General features: G+C 37.8%; 1 protein-coding gene across 1 annotated transcript in view; it reads right to left on the reverse strand.

Annotated features, from left to right (window-relative positions):
- Window positions 1-17,449, reverse strand: part of ZRANB3 (zinc finger, RAN-binding domain containing 3) — a 41,275-nt gene that overhangs the window by 5,549 nt on the left and 18,277 nt on the right. The window contains exons 4-14 of the mRNA XM_010153908.1: window positions 14,311-14,542; window positions 12,195-12,280; window positions 8,882-9,053; window positions 8,355-8,483; window positions 7,052-7,171; window positions 6,205-6,324; window positions 5,522-5,701; window positions 3,895-4,047; window positions 2,797-3,265; window positions 1,627-1,818; window positions 869-960 (exon numbers count right to left, since the gene is read on the reverse strand). Of these exons, the coding sequence (XP_010152210.1) occupies window positions 869-960; window positions 1,627-1,818; window positions 2,797-3,265; window positions 3,895-4,047; window positions 5,522-5,701; window positions 6,205-6,324; window positions 7,052-7,171; window positions 8,355-8,483; window positions 8,882-9,053; window positions 12,195-12,280; window positions 14,311-14,542 (1,945 nt within the window). The remainder of the gene's footprint in view (window positions 1-868; window positions 961-1,626; window positions 1,819-2,796; window positions 3,266-3,894; window positions 4,048-5,521; window positions 5,702-6,204; window positions 6,325-7,051; window positions 7,172-8,354; window positions 8,484-8,881; window positions 9,054-12,194; window positions 12,281-14,310; window positions 14,543-17,449) is intronic.

Genomic DNA, 17,449 nt, shown 5'->3' on the forward strand with positions numbered 1-17,449 from the left:
TTTGTGCAGTATCTGGCATAATGAAATTCTGATACAAGCCAAAAACACCCAGACCAGTACACAGTTGCCCAAATACCATCCTAAATGCATCTGAGAGTAAAATGTGTGAAGCCAGGAAGCAGTGTACATTTTACGTATATTAAACAAGTTCTCAGATACAAGAGGACACGACTTTTTCCCCAGTTGAATCAGTTAGCCTAATAAAAATATCTTATTTTAAAGACCTGCCCTCAGTTATTTGTGATGCTTTGCCGTTGCACCTGAATACACTGACTGATGCAGTAGCTTTGAAGAAATCTCCTCAGTCAACTTTTCCATCCCTTAAAAAAAGTAGAAAGTCCTGATTCCCTCTTGAAAAATGATCTGGAAAATGACCAACTGCTAGTTTGTGTACTCTCATTACAATTGCAGATTAATGATAATGTGTTTTATTCAGGAAGTTACTGACTTATACAGAAAGCCAGGCGTTGGTGCTGTGAAAACACGGTGACAAGATTATTTATTTAATCTGTCTAGATTCACTGTCATTTTCATTTCCACTTTGAGTGTTCTTCTATTAAAAATATTTTGTGATAACACACTATAATAAACTAAGCGATCTTAAATAACCATCACTTGCATTTCTAACAGATGATCTGACCATACATCTAATGTATTAGCCCCAGTTTCTAAGCCAAGAGAAGCATTACAAGCTAGATATCTAAGGGAATTAATTCCACCAACAAAAAAAACCTAGAATGATAAATTATCTAATTTTTATACATATCAGCTAATACAAAAATACTGGCCTTTTTATATAAAAAGTATACATCCAGCATTTTAATTTGCCATTTTACAATGATTATAAATGTGCATATTTCAGGTTTACCTTTGAGTAGAGGTGAATTCTATCAGTATTTCTGCTTGCACAAAACATAAGCCCATCGTATATTGGAGAAGTGTCTGATTCACCTTCATCTCCTATAAAGAGAATCAACGCTGACATTAGAAAGCTTTCTTCATTCATGTCATTCAGTCTACTCAGAAATTAAAAATTATATTATACGTGTTTTTAAGAAATTACTGTGAAATTCCCCAATTAGGTGTACATGTAAACACATTTTTGTATAAACAATGTAAATATTTCCTTTCTTTTTTCCCCTTCAGCTGTTCAGCCATCATGGAACAAAACCCAGGAGAACATACACCACATGAGGATTCTGCATGTAATTCCAGAACAACACAGTAAGATGCACAGCTCAAGCAGCAAGCCATTAGAATATCTGTCTTGTATTTTTTCTGATTCTCCTGAATTACCTGTCATCTCTCTGGCCTGTGGCTGTCCTGAACACAAGCACATGCCATCATAAGTTTCAACAGAACTACAGCTTCACAGTTGCTAGTTTGACATAGTTCTTATGTTAGCCAAAAGCTGTTGTTTCAGGAGCTGTATGGAAAGGCTTGGTTTATCCATCATCGAAATTCAATAAATACTCCAGGCTAACACCAGAAAGCCATGTGCTAGTGAAGGTACTACTGTTTATCTTTCAAATGAGTAGGTTTTCAGTTAAAAGTTGTTTTTCATGCCAGAGGCATTTAATACAGTTTTGCAAGAGAATATAATCTTTCACTAGAGTCCCACTTTACCTTCTCCACACTGTTTTTCCCTTCTTCCTTCATTTTCAATTTCAACACTTTCCCGTTTGCTGATTTCAACAGATTGCTGGGTCACTGTTTCCCCAAAATCTTCTCTTCTGTCCTCAGTATTGCACTCTGCTCTATCTTCATTTCTTCTGGAGTCCTTTGACACATCTTCCCCAGTCTGAGAATTTCTCTCAACTATAGACGAAAAACACCAAGAAAAGCGATTATTTATGCTACCCAATAAAACATGAACCTCCTCAATACACATCTGGAGACAGGACTATGTAACTGAAATACGAAGAAATCACATTTTACTCTTTAATATTATTATGCTGCGACCACTTGGGAAACTAGAACTACCTTTAGTATTAGAGAATAAACACATGGCACAAACTGTTCCATTTATGTAATTTCATGCACCCACCTTAATGTCACAATATGCACAATAAATGATGCAGTTAGCAATTCTATGTTATACAGGTACTGTATGCACCATAAACACACGAAGTAGTTTCCCAGGCATTGACCTACACCTGCGGAGTTCAGCTGTCCTTACGTGAACAAGCACAGAGCCTTAAAGTAAAAGAAACCTTACTCCTCCTTTTGCAACTGAAACGGCAAATATTTATAAAAATATTAGCTATAACTTTACTAAATTTTTTATTATGTTTCTAGCCAGACTAAATAAATTTCATAAAAGACGTTGACTCTGACCTGTTGGAGCAAGAAATGCCGTATTTTCCATGTAATGTCTCTCCCGACAGATACACAATACCCAAGTTAATAAAACATCTACACCACATCATTTAGTTTTGACAAGTAGAGAAGAAGTTTGCCATTTACTTGGATTCAGAATAATCATAAACCTCAAGGAAAAGGAAAGCTACATTTGCTGCAAAGAAAACTGAGTATAAATTCTTCCTCACTGAGCTGATACCCTGTTAAGATTATCTGCATTTTCTGTTTGTTTCAAATTAGAATAATGTCAAAGATCCTTCGGGAAAGCAAAATTAAGAAGGACCACAAAACGGGTTTCTGTTCATGTGAAGACACCATTCTTCATATTTTGCCTGGATTTGTCTATGTTCCTATATTCATAAATACTGCATTTTCTGAAGCTAATCACAACCGAAGCAACAAAACGCAGCTGTCTCCGCCGCAGACGTCACTCACCGTTACTGCTTTGAGGGCTACTGCACATCTCACAGTAAGGCAGCAATTCGTTATTACTGTAAGTGCAAACACTACAGTGCCAGACTTCTTTTAAAGCTGAACTTTGACTTGAGGTATTTAAACCACAAGGAAGGACTTTGTTGTTTTTTTCTGAGAACAAAGAGGGCTCTTTTCCAGTCAAAGACGACTTCTTTTTCTTACTGGAACCGATGGGAGTAGATCCACCTAAGCTTCTTGCTCTTTTAGCTTCAGGTTCACAGGTACTTTCATGACAAGTTGCATCCGTATCACTCATTCTTGTGGAATTCAGGTTTTCACTGCTCTTCTCTGCGTCCTCTTCTTTTGTGACCTCAGCAGATTTCGAATCACTATGTAAAGATTCATTACCAGAAAGCGTTTTGCGTTTCTTCTCAGCGGAGGATTTTGGGGAAAAGAACGAACGTATGTCATGCTGTCTTTCCTTTTCAAACTAGGAAAGAAGAAAAAAATATGAAAACCCCACTTATAATTACTGCATCAGAAGCTGTTACAATTATCATTTTTCTCCATTAATATTACTCTTTAATATAAGAATCTATTTTTAACTTTGGAGATGGAAACAAAAGGTGTCTTCCCTTAAGAACAAACAGCAATCAGAAAAAGCAATTCAACATTCCTCTTCTGTTTTGTAAAAGTATTTTCAATATTCTTATGAAAATTCTGAACTAGCACTATCAGAAAACAAGTACACAAACCTGGTATGCTTTGAGTTTTTTTGATGATTCCTATTACAAGGAAAAGCTTTTACACTTTGTTTTTAAAATCAATAGGCAATTAAATTCAGTACAATTAATAAAGTTGTAATTTAAACAGAAATTACTTGGTCTTATCTGACCATGATGGTAGATCAGTCACCTAAACTAAGAACCCATTGGAAGCCTTTAGATGATATTTATACCCAGCAGAGCACTTCCCTCTACTTCACTAATTTTTAAAAAGGAATTTGCATTACTTTTTCCTACTTACTGTTTCGCCATTCATAAAGTCTGCAGCAGCTTAAGTGAACAATGGTTGTAATTTTTTTTTTATGAAAGAAAAAAGACAAGTTTTGAGGCTTACATGTGTAAATAAAAGTTCATTTTTAGGATCTTCTAGGCTTTCATTTGGGGTCCAGGTCTCAGCAGAACTCAAGAAGTCCCATTTCTCCTTATCACCTTCTTCAGCCTGCATTTTCTCTTTCTTGCCATTCAAGGTGCTGCCTGTAACTTTGGCCTGCAGAAAAGAAAACTTGCATATAGTTTCCAAGGAATTCACACCTTGGAACAAATTTATTTACTATATTAACTCAACTTGCTTCCATTGCAAACTTAATTCAGCATTTGTAAAGTAAGAAGTTCTATAGTAATTCAAAATAGCTTCAGTAATTAAAACTGTTCCTCTTCCAGCAGCCATTTCTGCAAGAATAACAATAAGCAATGTATTTTAACACAGTACAACTTGTGAAAAGGGGCATACGAAAGGTCAGTGTTTCCTGCAGTTAAAGAACACATACATTGTGTACATCTCTTACAGTCTTAACGCATTTTGCTTGGCACAGAGACAAACAAAGGCAGAATTAATTGAAAGGAGCACCTTAGTGACAGAACTGTAAGGTAAATTGTTGGCAAATTACTGAGACCCATCTGCACCATGTTTAAGGAAACTGATAACGTACTGGACTGAGAGTTTTTCAGAGGTACCTACAGGAATCAGAATACAGAATTTCATTCCCCAACTGAAAGTCAAAGAACTTAAGTGTTGCAAACTGTATTTAAGTCATGAGTAGTTTTCAGCAAGAGAATATATTGGCAAAAAAAGGGTTATCGGTTCTCAATACAGTAACTGTACAGACACAACTGAACTACTACAATACGGAGTAGCCAACCTCAGGAACAACCCTGTCAGCATTTGCTTCAGAACAAATCCCGTGTAACCACCACCTCAGATTCTACAACTAGAGTTTAAGCGGCAGTACACTGACACTTCTGGAATTGTCAGAAAATAAGAGCTGACAGAACACTAACACACATCAGTAATCAAAACAAGACACTAATGAATGCTATCAAAGGCTACCAAAAGGTCACAAAAGCAAAACAGACAAATTATTTTTCTTAGTCCTGTGAACTCTCAAAGATCTTCCAAATAAAAGAGAGCAGAATGGAACTACCCTTCCTAACTAGGACTGGGTAATACTTGAGGAAAATGGCAAAAGAAAAGAAGATAACAGTATTCTTGGGTCTACTGGAGAATTATTTGCTAATGTTTCTGCCTCTCAGAAATAAAGTTTAAGGGACAACATGCATCCAATTAAAAAAAAACAACCAACAAAAACAACACACAAAATCTGCCCCCACAACACATTCTAGCTGTTAGGAGTGAGCAGAAAAACCTTAAAAATGTAAATTGAACCATCAGAGCAATCAAAAGCTAGAAGGAAGATAGGTCAATAAACACTTGTAGATATGAACCATCCCATTCATCTCAGCAAGGAGTCACCTTTTTTGTCTTTGGATCTTAAGCGGAGAGCAAATTGCTAGAAGAGACTAATTCGGGACAGACATGGACATTTTGATGATCAGCAATTCTAGGTGTATCGATTTGTGTTATAGTAGGATACTGCTCTAGGTAAGCAAGAGTTTGGCACATGCACCTAAGTATACCTTAACCACAGCGAGTTTGTGATTATTCGGTTCTATTCCACACATACCTTGCGATTTAGCATTGCCCACATAAGGGTATCCATTGTTCCTTTTGCAATAAGGAAATGAATATTCACAGAACTGCACTGCCCAATGCGGTGTGCTCTGTCTTCTGCTTGCTTAATATGGCCAGGATCCCAGTATAATTCAGCAAACACAACGTGCGTAGCAGCAGTGAAAGTTAAACCCTAAGCAAAAGTAGTAGATGGATTTTAGAAAAAAGATTCCACATACAAAGAAGTAAAACCAAGCTAAATGTTGTACAGAACATTTTCATACAGAAATGAGAGAAATCACGTGGACAGCAGATGGACCTATTAAACTGATTTCTTCCTTGGGCCTCAGATAGCTATTAATAAGGTCCAGAAAATACTTGAATATTGTACGAAGACTGCATACTGCTTTTCCTTATGGAAATAACATTTATTTCTTATTAATCTGGTACTTTTAGAGAAGTTGAGTTCTTACTAAGTATTCAGGAATGAGATGATGCTATTTATCTTGATTTTACATAAGTAATTTCAATAGAGGCTCAAAACAGTTAATATAATTAGTGCAAACAATGAATACATGAGTCCACAAAAGTCAGATTTGCATGAACTGCCTCCAGTAAAACACTGCCATGACCAACGACTTCAGCATCTATATTATTCCGGTTTCCTATTTCACGTACTTTCTTTTTTTGTCTTACCTGACCAGCTGCCTGAATACTCAAAATAGCAACCCGGGTATCAGGATCCTTCTGAAACTGGTTGACAAGATGTATTCTTTCTGCGGAAGGAACGCTTCCATCTATTCGTATGTAGCGGACCTATAGCATATTGTAATAGCGACAAGGATGAAAGTACCCATGCCCATTTTTTTTTTTACTCAATCACCCCTTGTCCCCCAGTAAAAAATATGAAGGCATCTGTTCTATTCCTGTCTTAGGGATAGGGATACATCAGTACTCTTGGGCCTTTGATTTACAATTAAGCCTCCTATCTAGAGAAGTGCAGACGTAGTATTTCATATTTACAAAATGAAAAGACATGGGATCTTCAAAAATGGAATATTCCATAGAAGAAGGTGTAATTTCCTCGACATGATTTAAAGTTCCAAGCATTTACAAAATAATAAAAACATTAAAGAACAAAGGTAGCCACCATTCCCTAGCAACGGTTGAGTGTCCATGATCAAAATTATGAAAGTTGTTTGCAAACATTTTTACTGCTTTGAATGAAACACTCAGGTGAACTTATAACGTGCTGTAAAAGACAGAAAGGAGATAGAATCACATCAGTGGAAAAACTTGGGAAAGAACTTACTACAACATTGATTCAACACTCATGTAAACACTCATATCTAGTATGATACATTATCCTCAAATACAAAACACTGAAAGCCACACATTCCCTCTAATCCCGTGGCACTGATCTGTATATACTTCAAATCCATGAACTCCTGTACACACAGGCAATTCGACTGAACTCAAACACAGCTCATATGTATTTGTGAGGCCTGAAGTCACATTTGTGTGCACAGTTGATAATCGTTACCTTAGTTTCTATTACTGCCTCTGTACAGGCTTGAAGCATGCTTAAGTGGTGAGCAAAAACTAGAAACTTCAGTTTGTCATTTGCCAGCATCATTTTGATATAGTCCTTTACTGCTCCTGCCTGGAATAAGAGGGTGTTCTCATTAATAAGACATAGAAAATATTCAAAAAGAGACAGACATTCTTTAATTTATAGTTAGAGCATTATTATTTGATGTTTTAAGCCATGTTAAAAAGAAAACAAACACAATAATCCCAATTTCTGCCCAAACATATTTCAAACGGACAAAGTATTGTGTAATCAGAACTTCTGTATCTCCACCCAGAAAGTCATATATCAAATCTGAAAGAATAATTTTGACACTTTCATGACACCATAAAAGAATCCTCTATTTAAACTTTCATAGAATTCTTTTGTGGCAAATATAATTTTCAATATCTTTTACAACAACTATTGAAGTAATGATGACTGTTACTAATAAAATTTATCAGTGATCAATGGTTAATGCAATACCTACTGCATTATCCTTAGATTTCTGTTTTTCCCCTCTCTCTTTTTTCTGCTTCAGCTTACTCTTTGAAAATGGATTAACAGAGGGTAGAGGAGAGACTGGAAAAGTGGGGAAGAAATAGCAACAGTATTTTTAAGATATGGAGAGAAGCATTTGAAGACGTCGGTCAGATTCTCAACTCTTACTGCTCCAACAGCCTACAAAACTCCTTTTCCCCCTCTTTTACAAAAGTAAGTTAGCATAATAAAACCTGGTAACAGGGTGAAAAGTAGGCATGTAAAGGATTTTGTTTATTAACCTGCTTTTCCTCCCATCTTAAGCTGCAACACTATAGGAGAAAAAAAACCAGAACAGGGGGTCCCATTTGACAGAACAGGAAGACCAGCTAGAGGCTGCTTCCACATTTACCCATGGGGAGAAGCAGCAGTGACAGGATGCAGTCTGCACAAGGGCTGCATCAGCACTCTGCTGGGGCAGCTGCACCAGCTGCCAACACACGGGTACGTCCTTGGAGCACCCACCTTCAGTAAATCCCTAAGGTGGTGAGACGCATTCGGTGCTGCTGGGAGACTATGTCAGGACAGTCTCAGCCAGCTTGGGGGTTACCAGTACGAGTTGTAACACATAGCTCAGGTTCAGCCTATTCCATACACATACAGGGAGCACGAGTGTTTCTCCATGTCGTGATTATAAAACAAACCAGCCCAATTTAGTATTTAGGCCAATACAACCAATATTAGGTTAAAAACACACTGGGTATTTTAAACATATTAACAAGACTTCCACGCTTACCTTGGCAATGGCTGTTTCCTTATACATGCGTGTGATCAGATTCATGACTTGAGAGAAGTGGTTTTCATTAGCATCTGAATTCAGATTTCTCATTAATTTCTCCCACTCGGCAAAAGTGGTATTTAAAGTCTAAAGGGCAGAAGAGACCAGTGGTTAGATATACAGTACAAAGCATCTTCTACCTCAACACATACATTTCAGGTGTGAACCCTTTAGAACTGAGTACTTGTGAGAACGCAAAAAATTGGCCTAGAAGTAACTGTAGGATTCAAATATCTGAAGGAAAGGAAGACAGAAAGGAAAAGGATCGTACTGAAAGCAGAGGAAATGTTATCATCTGATGCCAAGAATTTGCCACATTCATGTTATTCACATTACATTTTTAACAGTAACAGAGATGCTTCACTATATATTCACACATGCTTTGCAAATACATGTAATACACATGCATGCATATAAATACCTGTGAATACCCAGATATTTCTGTTTACTAACAAATTTACTTTTAGCAAAAGTGGAAAGTTTACCTTAGCTGCAGCTTCTGGGAGATCAAATGGAATACGTTGCCTAACTTTGGGAGGCAACTGAGTTAAAACATCATTCTTCAGTCTTCTGATCATTATTTCACTTAAAAGTTGATGTAGTTCTTCTAAATTTGAAGCTCCCCTACAGTCCCATTGAGTTCTTTTACCAAAAAACCTGAAATGAAGAAAAAAACCAAAACACCACCTGAGGATGAAAACTAGCTCTTTCAAAGTCACTAGAAGATTTCAGTAGAGAATTAATCTTCAAACACACTGTTAGATAGGAAGCTGTGCTGGGTAGCAACACTCAGTGTTCCTGTTTACACCAGAGAGATGATTGCTTTCTGACTGATTCCTTCTACAGTAAACTCAGCTATTTTAACTTCCCAGCAGGTACTGCTGCCCACAGGCATTACTACCCATCAGATACCTAGTCCTCTAGCTTGTCCCAGCTACACTTCCTGTTCTGCAGGAAGTATCGTTCAGGAATAATTTTATAACTCTTGTTTCAACAGACCAGTGAGAAGACTGTACCACCATGAGAATGTTCCTTATTACATTATAGATGGGAACAATTGATAGGGCTACTACTGTGAAAGCTGCTAATACCACCATTAATATTCCTTCGATCATTTCTCCCACCATCCCCCAAGAATTTCCTCCTAGTTACAGTCAGGGACAGGATTTAAAGCTTTAAATATAATACTATTTAATGAGCAAGGGTAAGTAGAGGAAGCAGGTTTAAGGTTAAATGGTAAACATTGAAATAGAAAGAATTTACTAACTTAGTCTTCCTTGTTCTCTCTTTGCTTTGTTGTTTTTAAGGACATGTTGCAGCAGGAACAGCAGCTTTTCTGACAGCATCGCCAAGAGACAGCAAAACAATGAGTGTGACAGATTTTGCTGCCTTGGGAGAAAAGCCCAGGTAGCATTTTTCCAAGGCCAGAAGATTATGTTGCAAGCACGGAATTTTATGGGTAATTAAATTACTATTTTTAAAATGTAATTTAGAAAATTTTAATCCTTACTGAGCCTATCAACACTGTTTTGGTTGGCTGCCTTCAACCATTCGGAAAAGGGGCTGAAGGACTTACTTCTACCCTGGTGAAATATTAGTATATACACAGAGTGCTACGTAGATGGAAGACAGCAACATCTTTTGCTCATATCCCTTCTCTGGTCAGTTTATATGGTTGTCCTTAGAAAGGTTTCCTCCCTCCAGCTTGAGCATTGGGGATATAAAAGAAACAACAGGCAGAACCTCACAGAAATACTCTGGACATCATCTTTAGAAACTGGTGTCTATGAACACCTAAGTAAAAAAAACCCAGCAATATTTCCACAGAGAGTGCTGCATAGAATAACCCTATCAAGTTTATTACCACAGGATGTTTTGTTTCAGCCAAGTCATGAAGACAAAGTTGATTATTGAAAGCTTGCCAAATGCTGAACTTGATTTTTTATTACATTTATGGCATTCCAAAAATAAGATAATCATCTATGATTGAGTAGCTAACCACGCTGTACCCACGCACACTTGTGGTGTGAAAATTACAGATGCATTCAGTCAAAACACTGCGTAAAAAATAGCGTTTCTCTGTCTGAAAATTAGACAGCACTCTTCCATGTTATGTGAATTTAAACGCTGATAGAATGCCTACGATGGAGGAAGAAAAACAAGTTATCTGAAAGTGAAACCATGTAATTATTACTGTAAAAATTAACTGTTACAGCTAACCAATTTAGCTGACAGAATCTATTGTTCTGAACATATGCAAAGTTGTAGGTAAAAAAATCTTTTACCTAAGAAATTTTTTAAAGCTTCTTCTCTGCTCAACTCCAGACTCTTAACAGATTCAGACAGGTAAAACTAAGCATCTTAAATCAGATCTTCTTCTGTCCCTCTCTTTTAGAAAACAGACAGAGAAGCCGTTCATTAAACTAAAGCTGAGGGAAGCAAGTCAGAGGGAAATAAATCCTCCTGAAGGTAACAACTTAAAGCACATGAAACATGAAAATTCAGGAAAGATGCAAGGGATAAAAATGGGTTAAAACTTATCAGGCACATGGGTAGGAGGAGTGTCATGAGAAATGTTACTCACCACACTGAAGGCAAGATAGTGGACAAGAACTTAGAACGCCTATATTTGATCCCTCAAACAGGATTACTAACACATAACTGTGCTTTTGTCAGACTTCTACCTTTACTTTTCCTCAGTCTGTTAAATACAGAGACAAGTATCGGATTTTTCCACCCACATATGGTGAGATACCAAAAAGACTGGATCTCATAATACAGACAGATGTCAATTATTGCATGGTATGAGCGTAATACGGAGTCAGAAACTCAGAATACTAGCACTTGAACTTCATTTCCAACCTCAGCAACTTGAATATTGTCCTTGCACTGGTTTTAGTTGGGACAGAGTTCATTTTCTTCACAATAGCTAGTATGAGGCTGTGTTTTGGATTTTTGGGGATTTGTGCGAGGTTATGTTTCGGATTTGTGCCAAAAAGAGCACTGAGAATACGGGTGTTTTTAGTTGTTGCTAAGGGATTTGTACCAAGTCAAGGATTTTTTCATTTTTTGATTCTGCACCTGCATTCCCAACTTTTTTGCTACAAGTGGCGGGGAGGGGACACAGCCCAGACAGCTGACCCAGACTGACTAAGGGGGTATTTCATACCATGGGACATCATGCTCAGTATGTATGTTGAGGGTGGGCCGGGGGCCCATGTTGGCCATTTGGCTTTCTCAGTCACGCTCTCACTCAAGGGGCTCGCTCTGACTCTGGTGTGATCCCTCCTGGGCTCTGGCTCTCATAACGTAGGATCTGGCTGGACATTGGTTGGTGGGTGATAAGCAATTGTATGATTTGTTTTATTTGCCATTATTTTAATTACCTATTATTATTAGGGGCAGTATTATTTTTATATTATTAGTATTTTAGTAGTAATTGCATTTTTAGTAGTCTGTTTTATTCATTGATATTCAATTATTAAATTGTTCTTATATCAATCCATGAGCTTTTCATGTCTTTTCCTCCGATTCTCTTCCTCCACTGGAGGAGAGAGAAGGTGAGCAAGTGGCTGTGTGGTACTCAGTTGCTGGCTGGATTAAATCACAACAGTCCTCAAAGTCTCCTGTCAATTTAGTCCTCTTCCCATTTCCATTTGATGGAGGAGTTAGTAACTGGCCCCAAGTTTCCATGCAAGATGGTATGATACAGCAATAGAGGTACTAATTACTGATTCTGTCACTTCACATGACAAGGAGATCAGACATTCACAGGAAAATGAGCAAGTACAGTAATACCTGACACGAGCATTGCAGTATTTTTTGGCATATTCACTCCAAGTTCCAAACCTTCTTGGAAACAGTGCCTCAATCTGCATGAAGAGCTGTATAAGAAAAAAGTGATAGTGAAAAATTGCCTGCAAATGTAAGACTATGCAGAAATAATTATTACATGATTATTGTGTTAAGTTCACATTCACCAGCTGCACAAAAAATACCCAGCTTGCACACAGGCAAAAGACATTCCATAGGCATATGCACATGTCCTGAGAGAGAACAGCTGTAGGAAGCCCTCAAAGAACAAAGCACCCTGAACACCACAGCACAGTGCTGAGGACTTGGAAAAGATTTATACTGAACAAGAAAACATGGATGAGAAGATGGTATTCTGAAGAAGATACTTGTCACTTGCCAGGTACATGGGCAAAGCTTCAGTGCAGGTATTCCATGGATAGTCTGCTTCTTAAAATCCATGAAACACCTACTCATTTTTAGGTTTTACTTCAAAAAATAGACAGTGTCAATACAGACCAGAAATTTCACACCTTCCTTCCTGGTTGAGTAACAGGAGGTAAGTATCAGTTTAAACAACCTTAATCTGGATGTACTCTACTTTACAAGGTGTTCAACTATCAAAGCTTTCTGGATTCAAAGATCACTACTGCTGAGGGGCAGCAGAGAGGTCAGAGACAACAGGAATATGGAAGGTTCTCTCCTAAATGCATTTCCCTGCTAGCCTCTTAAGTCTCCTGCACACCACTTCTGCCACTTCAGCTTTCACATTACCTAATCATAGGCTAGTGACTTCTCCTAAAAAGAAAACTGCAATAGCCTAATTTTGTCCTTCACAGGATTTTTTCAAGACAGAAATCAGAATTGAAAAGCAGTAGTAAGAGAAAAAAAAACAACCAACCAAAATCAATTTATTTACCCAAATGAAGAGCTGCCATTTTGACATGGATATAAGCCAAACAAGAAACTGCCTGTGACTATTTGCTATAAACATGCATAAATGAATAATGCTTTTTATTTTCTATATGCATCCCATTTAAAGACTTCACAGAAAGGTTCTGCTTGTAACACAAAACAGATTAAAAAGACATAATGCTTTTTACACTCTGCCTTGTAGACAACAACAGAACTTTGGTATCACTATAAAACTGTCAAGTTGTCTTCCATTTGGCCAGGAGTTTTGACCCCATTACTGTGATCAAGGGCAGCTTGCACAGAATTGCCTTTTAAGCCCTTTAGCAAGGTTGCTTCCTGGTCTCGGTATCAATGAACTGTCTAAATAGTATAATGCAGTACTTGGCATACATGCAGGATGTTTCATTATTATCCGCATCAATAGATATAAATGTTTCAAGGTTTTAAGCAAATGTTCATACCAAGTCCTTTTTCATATAGTGGATAGCTTTCTCATGTTACAAGCTCTCTGAACAAATTACATTATTGAAGGGTCTTTGCATAAATTCTGGCTATACAGCAAGGAACTCTGAATTGTAAAGTACTATTTATATTAATCTGGATACAAATTGGGTCTTACATCCCATTTATTTGTACATTTGACAAAGGCACTTTTGGTTTCCTCTCTGCTCCTCCTCAACTCCATAAGTTAAACTTCCTTCAAAAGATAACTTGTTTTTCTGGACTGTAACAAGCAGATCTATTTCTTCCACTTGTGCTATACAAGTGAACATTAGGAATATCCAAAAGACAAGCAATACACAAAGGACTTCCTGTATCAGATGAGGAAGTAGAAGTTTTAACGCAAGTTCTGATCTACCAAGGAAGGACCCTCACACCCAGCAGAAACAAGTAGTTCTCTACTTGGACTGTCTATTTTCTATTTCACCCCAACAGTCTGTTACATGCCAGATTTATTTCCTGTAGGAAGAAAGACTGTCTCAAGTCATCCAAGCAGGCGTTGAAACAAGTCTGTAAAACATCAATATAACCAACTCAAACTAAAAGACCTTGTTTTCTTTTTTAGTTTCTTATACTTGTGTTTTCTAATGCAGCTAGCGCACTGTTTGATGCCATAATGCATGTGAATGTATACATTCAAGAACACTACAAAATTGTTCATTTAATACTGATACCACCCTTAAACAAAACGCCATATGTCAAATACCTCTTCAGGTCTTCCTAGAGCAGGAGTTCCAGTAAGAAGAATAGCTCTACGAGCTTTCTGCACAACTGGCAACAAAATCTTGCTGCGGGTGGCATTTCTGGATTTCATATAGTGCGATTCATCAATCACAACTACCTTAAAGTTCTGCCTGTACAAAGTGTCTATTAAAGTCTGTGCATCAGAAGTTAACAGGCCATACCCCAGAATCGTTACTTTGCTGGTTGATATTCTCCTAAAAGAGAAAATCCAGAGGTTTTCTTAGTAAATTTTAACTGTAGGAAAATTAACATAGCAAAGGAATTACATCAAACTTATTTTTTTATGAAGGCATGTATGACACCTTTTTCAGTGATTAATTAGTGGGTTGTCAGGCTACTAATAACTTTTGATGTTTAAAATACTCAACCATCTCACACTTCCAAATCACACACATTTCATAGCCATTTTCAGAAGACATAGACTGCATTTAAAAGGAAGTTCCTTTATCTGCTTGCATTGCTTCAACTTGAGCTCCTTTCCAGAAGTATCGCATGGGACAAATCCACTTGCTGGATAAGAAGGTATACACGCAGGTCAGATCACTGGGAGCACGCTTTGTAAACAAGCACCTGAAGTAATAACGTCTCTGTGCAAGCTACCTACGGCTCTACGTACAGAGTCACCATACCAGCAGCCTAACACAACTAACTAGACTGGCTCTGTGTATTTGGGGACTGCAAAACTACAGTCTGGGCTGAACCTCACAGCCTAAAAAAATAAAAAAATTTATCAGACCTGTCTAACCACATTTTTGCTCAAACAGCACATGAAGAAAACAAAACTGGAAGCAGGGAGTCATCAAAGCACAAGATGAAAAATTAGTGTTTAGCTGGAAAGGAACTTCCAAGTTTAAATTTAAAGACATATATAGCCCCAAGGCACAAATTCATTTTGAAATCACTAGAGAGCACTGTGGCCCTTCAGAAGCCTTTGAGCAGCACAAGAACTCTTGAGGCTCTTAGACAAACAAGTCACCAGAATGAGAGTCAGAGCTGGTCCACCCATCTGTCAGACGCAACCGCTCTGCTGGCGTGGTTTTTATTTTTTCTGCAGTAGCAACATCAAAAAAGCTCCACTAAGCTGAAGTTTCCTTTGGCACTGAAGAGGAAGGATGTGTGTGCACATTCATGTTTCTGGATATGGAAGGAACGGCAGTGGTTAGAGCACTGGGACCGTGTTCAACACACTACAGACTCTGGCTGTTAATGTATGCAGGAATGTAGCAAGCAGGAAAACAAGAATTTCCTCTACTGCTTTGTGAAAGGTGGATAAAAAAAAATTGCAAATAGAACTATTTATCCTTAATGGAACCGTTTTGTCTAAGAAACATCCAATTTCAAATTTGGTTAGAAATCAAAAGAACCTAAATTGATGCCTATTTTAACCTGGTTAAACGAAGAAGCTAAACAGCATTCAAGCAGTAAATGTCATTGCTGAAATTCTGAAGAAAATCAAAGTATTGAAGTTAGAGAAATCGAAGCTGAACATATGAAAGCAGAATTTAACAAATGCTAAACCACCTTCGCCAGCTGTATTTTTGCATTTGCATTTTCTTGCAAACACATAAAACAATTTTTTAATGTCAAAATATTAATTGGTTCAACAGTTACCTCACTTAGAGCTAGGAAGCCTCCTGGGAGTTAAACAAGCAGAAATCCAAGTTTTCCTTTCCTCTTGTTGTTGAATGAAAGTTAGGGATAATGGTTAAGGTCTATTCCTTTTAAAAATCTCACGTTATAAAATGAACAGGATTCTGTTTGCCGTTCACTTTTGCCATCGTTTCCCTCATTCCACTTTTGCCCTTTCTGCATTCAGCACTATAAGCATTCAGCTTGTGTGCATTTTAGCTAAATAGCTGAAAATAAATTTTAAGGTGGGTCATTATATCCTTATTTTACTTCCCATTTTCCTGTAATAAATTTTGACTAATCAGTAGCAACTACCCCTTGATTAAGGTTTTAAAATGCATTTTCAGTTGGAGTTATCTGGTTATGACAAGGAAGATTCCAAGCTACTGTCTCATCTGCACATCTTAGTGGTCAATTCCCTTTCTGATGCTCCCCAGACAACATGAAGATCAGTCCTCCTTACCCAGAAGTTTTAGAATGACATCTAGACATTACCACAGAAACAACCAAGTCATTTACAGTACAGCACACTGAAAACTACCCTTGTAATTCAGTGCAATAGGACAGTTATACTAATAACATACAAGACTTGTAGTCTCTCTTTGATGAATTCATGCTGTTAAGTCTAAAGATAGAAAACTTAGGTCATGATGACCTTTTCAGTTATTTAGAGAATACTTATTATAACTTATAAATTTTCTCAGTGCGCTAAATAGAATTTTAACAGTAATTACTTCCTTATTTTGTAATGAGTACCAGAAGTTTTCAAAAGAAATGTTCTAAATGTTTCACAGAAGCTAAGGAATACAAGCTAACTTATCAGAGTTGAGAAATAACTGCATATGTTCAACTTGAGACATGCTGAAGTAATGCAATATTCAACAAAGAAGCACCTGCAACTTTGCAAAAACCAGACCTCTCAGTTTCAAAGGAGATGAGTGACTGCCATAACATAATAATACAAAACTGGGCAGAGCGGCTGATACACCAGAGGGTCATGCTGCCATCCAGAGGGAGTTCTGACAGGTGGAGAAACGGGCTGAGACGAACCTCATGCAGTTCAACAAGGAGAAGGGCACAGTCCTGCACCTGGAGAAGAGCAACCCTCTGCACCAATATACACGGGGGGTCACCCAAGTGGAGAAAGCAGCTCAGCAGAAAAGGACCTGGGAGCCTCGGTGGGCACCAAGTTGAACATGAGCTAGCACCATGCCTTTGGAGCAAAGGCAATGTCAGTTGTGTTGGACAAAGCATTGCCAGCAGGTTGAGGGAGGTGATGCTTCCTCTCAGCACTGGTAAGGGCACGTCTAGAGTTCTGTGTTCAGCTCTGGGCACCTCAGTACATGTGAGCCATGGATGTACTGGAAAGAGTACAATGAAGGGCTGTGAAGGTGAATAAGGGACTCTAATAGCATCTCTCCTATGATGAAAAGTTGACTGGGACTGTTTAGCTGAGCAATGACAAGGATCTT

The sequence above is a fragment of the Eurypyga helias genome, unplaced genomic scaffold (genome assembly GCF_000690775.1).
Source record: "Eurypyga helias isolate BGI_N326 unplaced genomic scaffold, ASM69077v1 scaffold6086, whole genome shotgun sequence".
NCBI lineage: Eukaryota > Metazoa > Chordata > Aves > Eurypygiformes > Eurypygidae > Eurypyga > Eurypyga helias.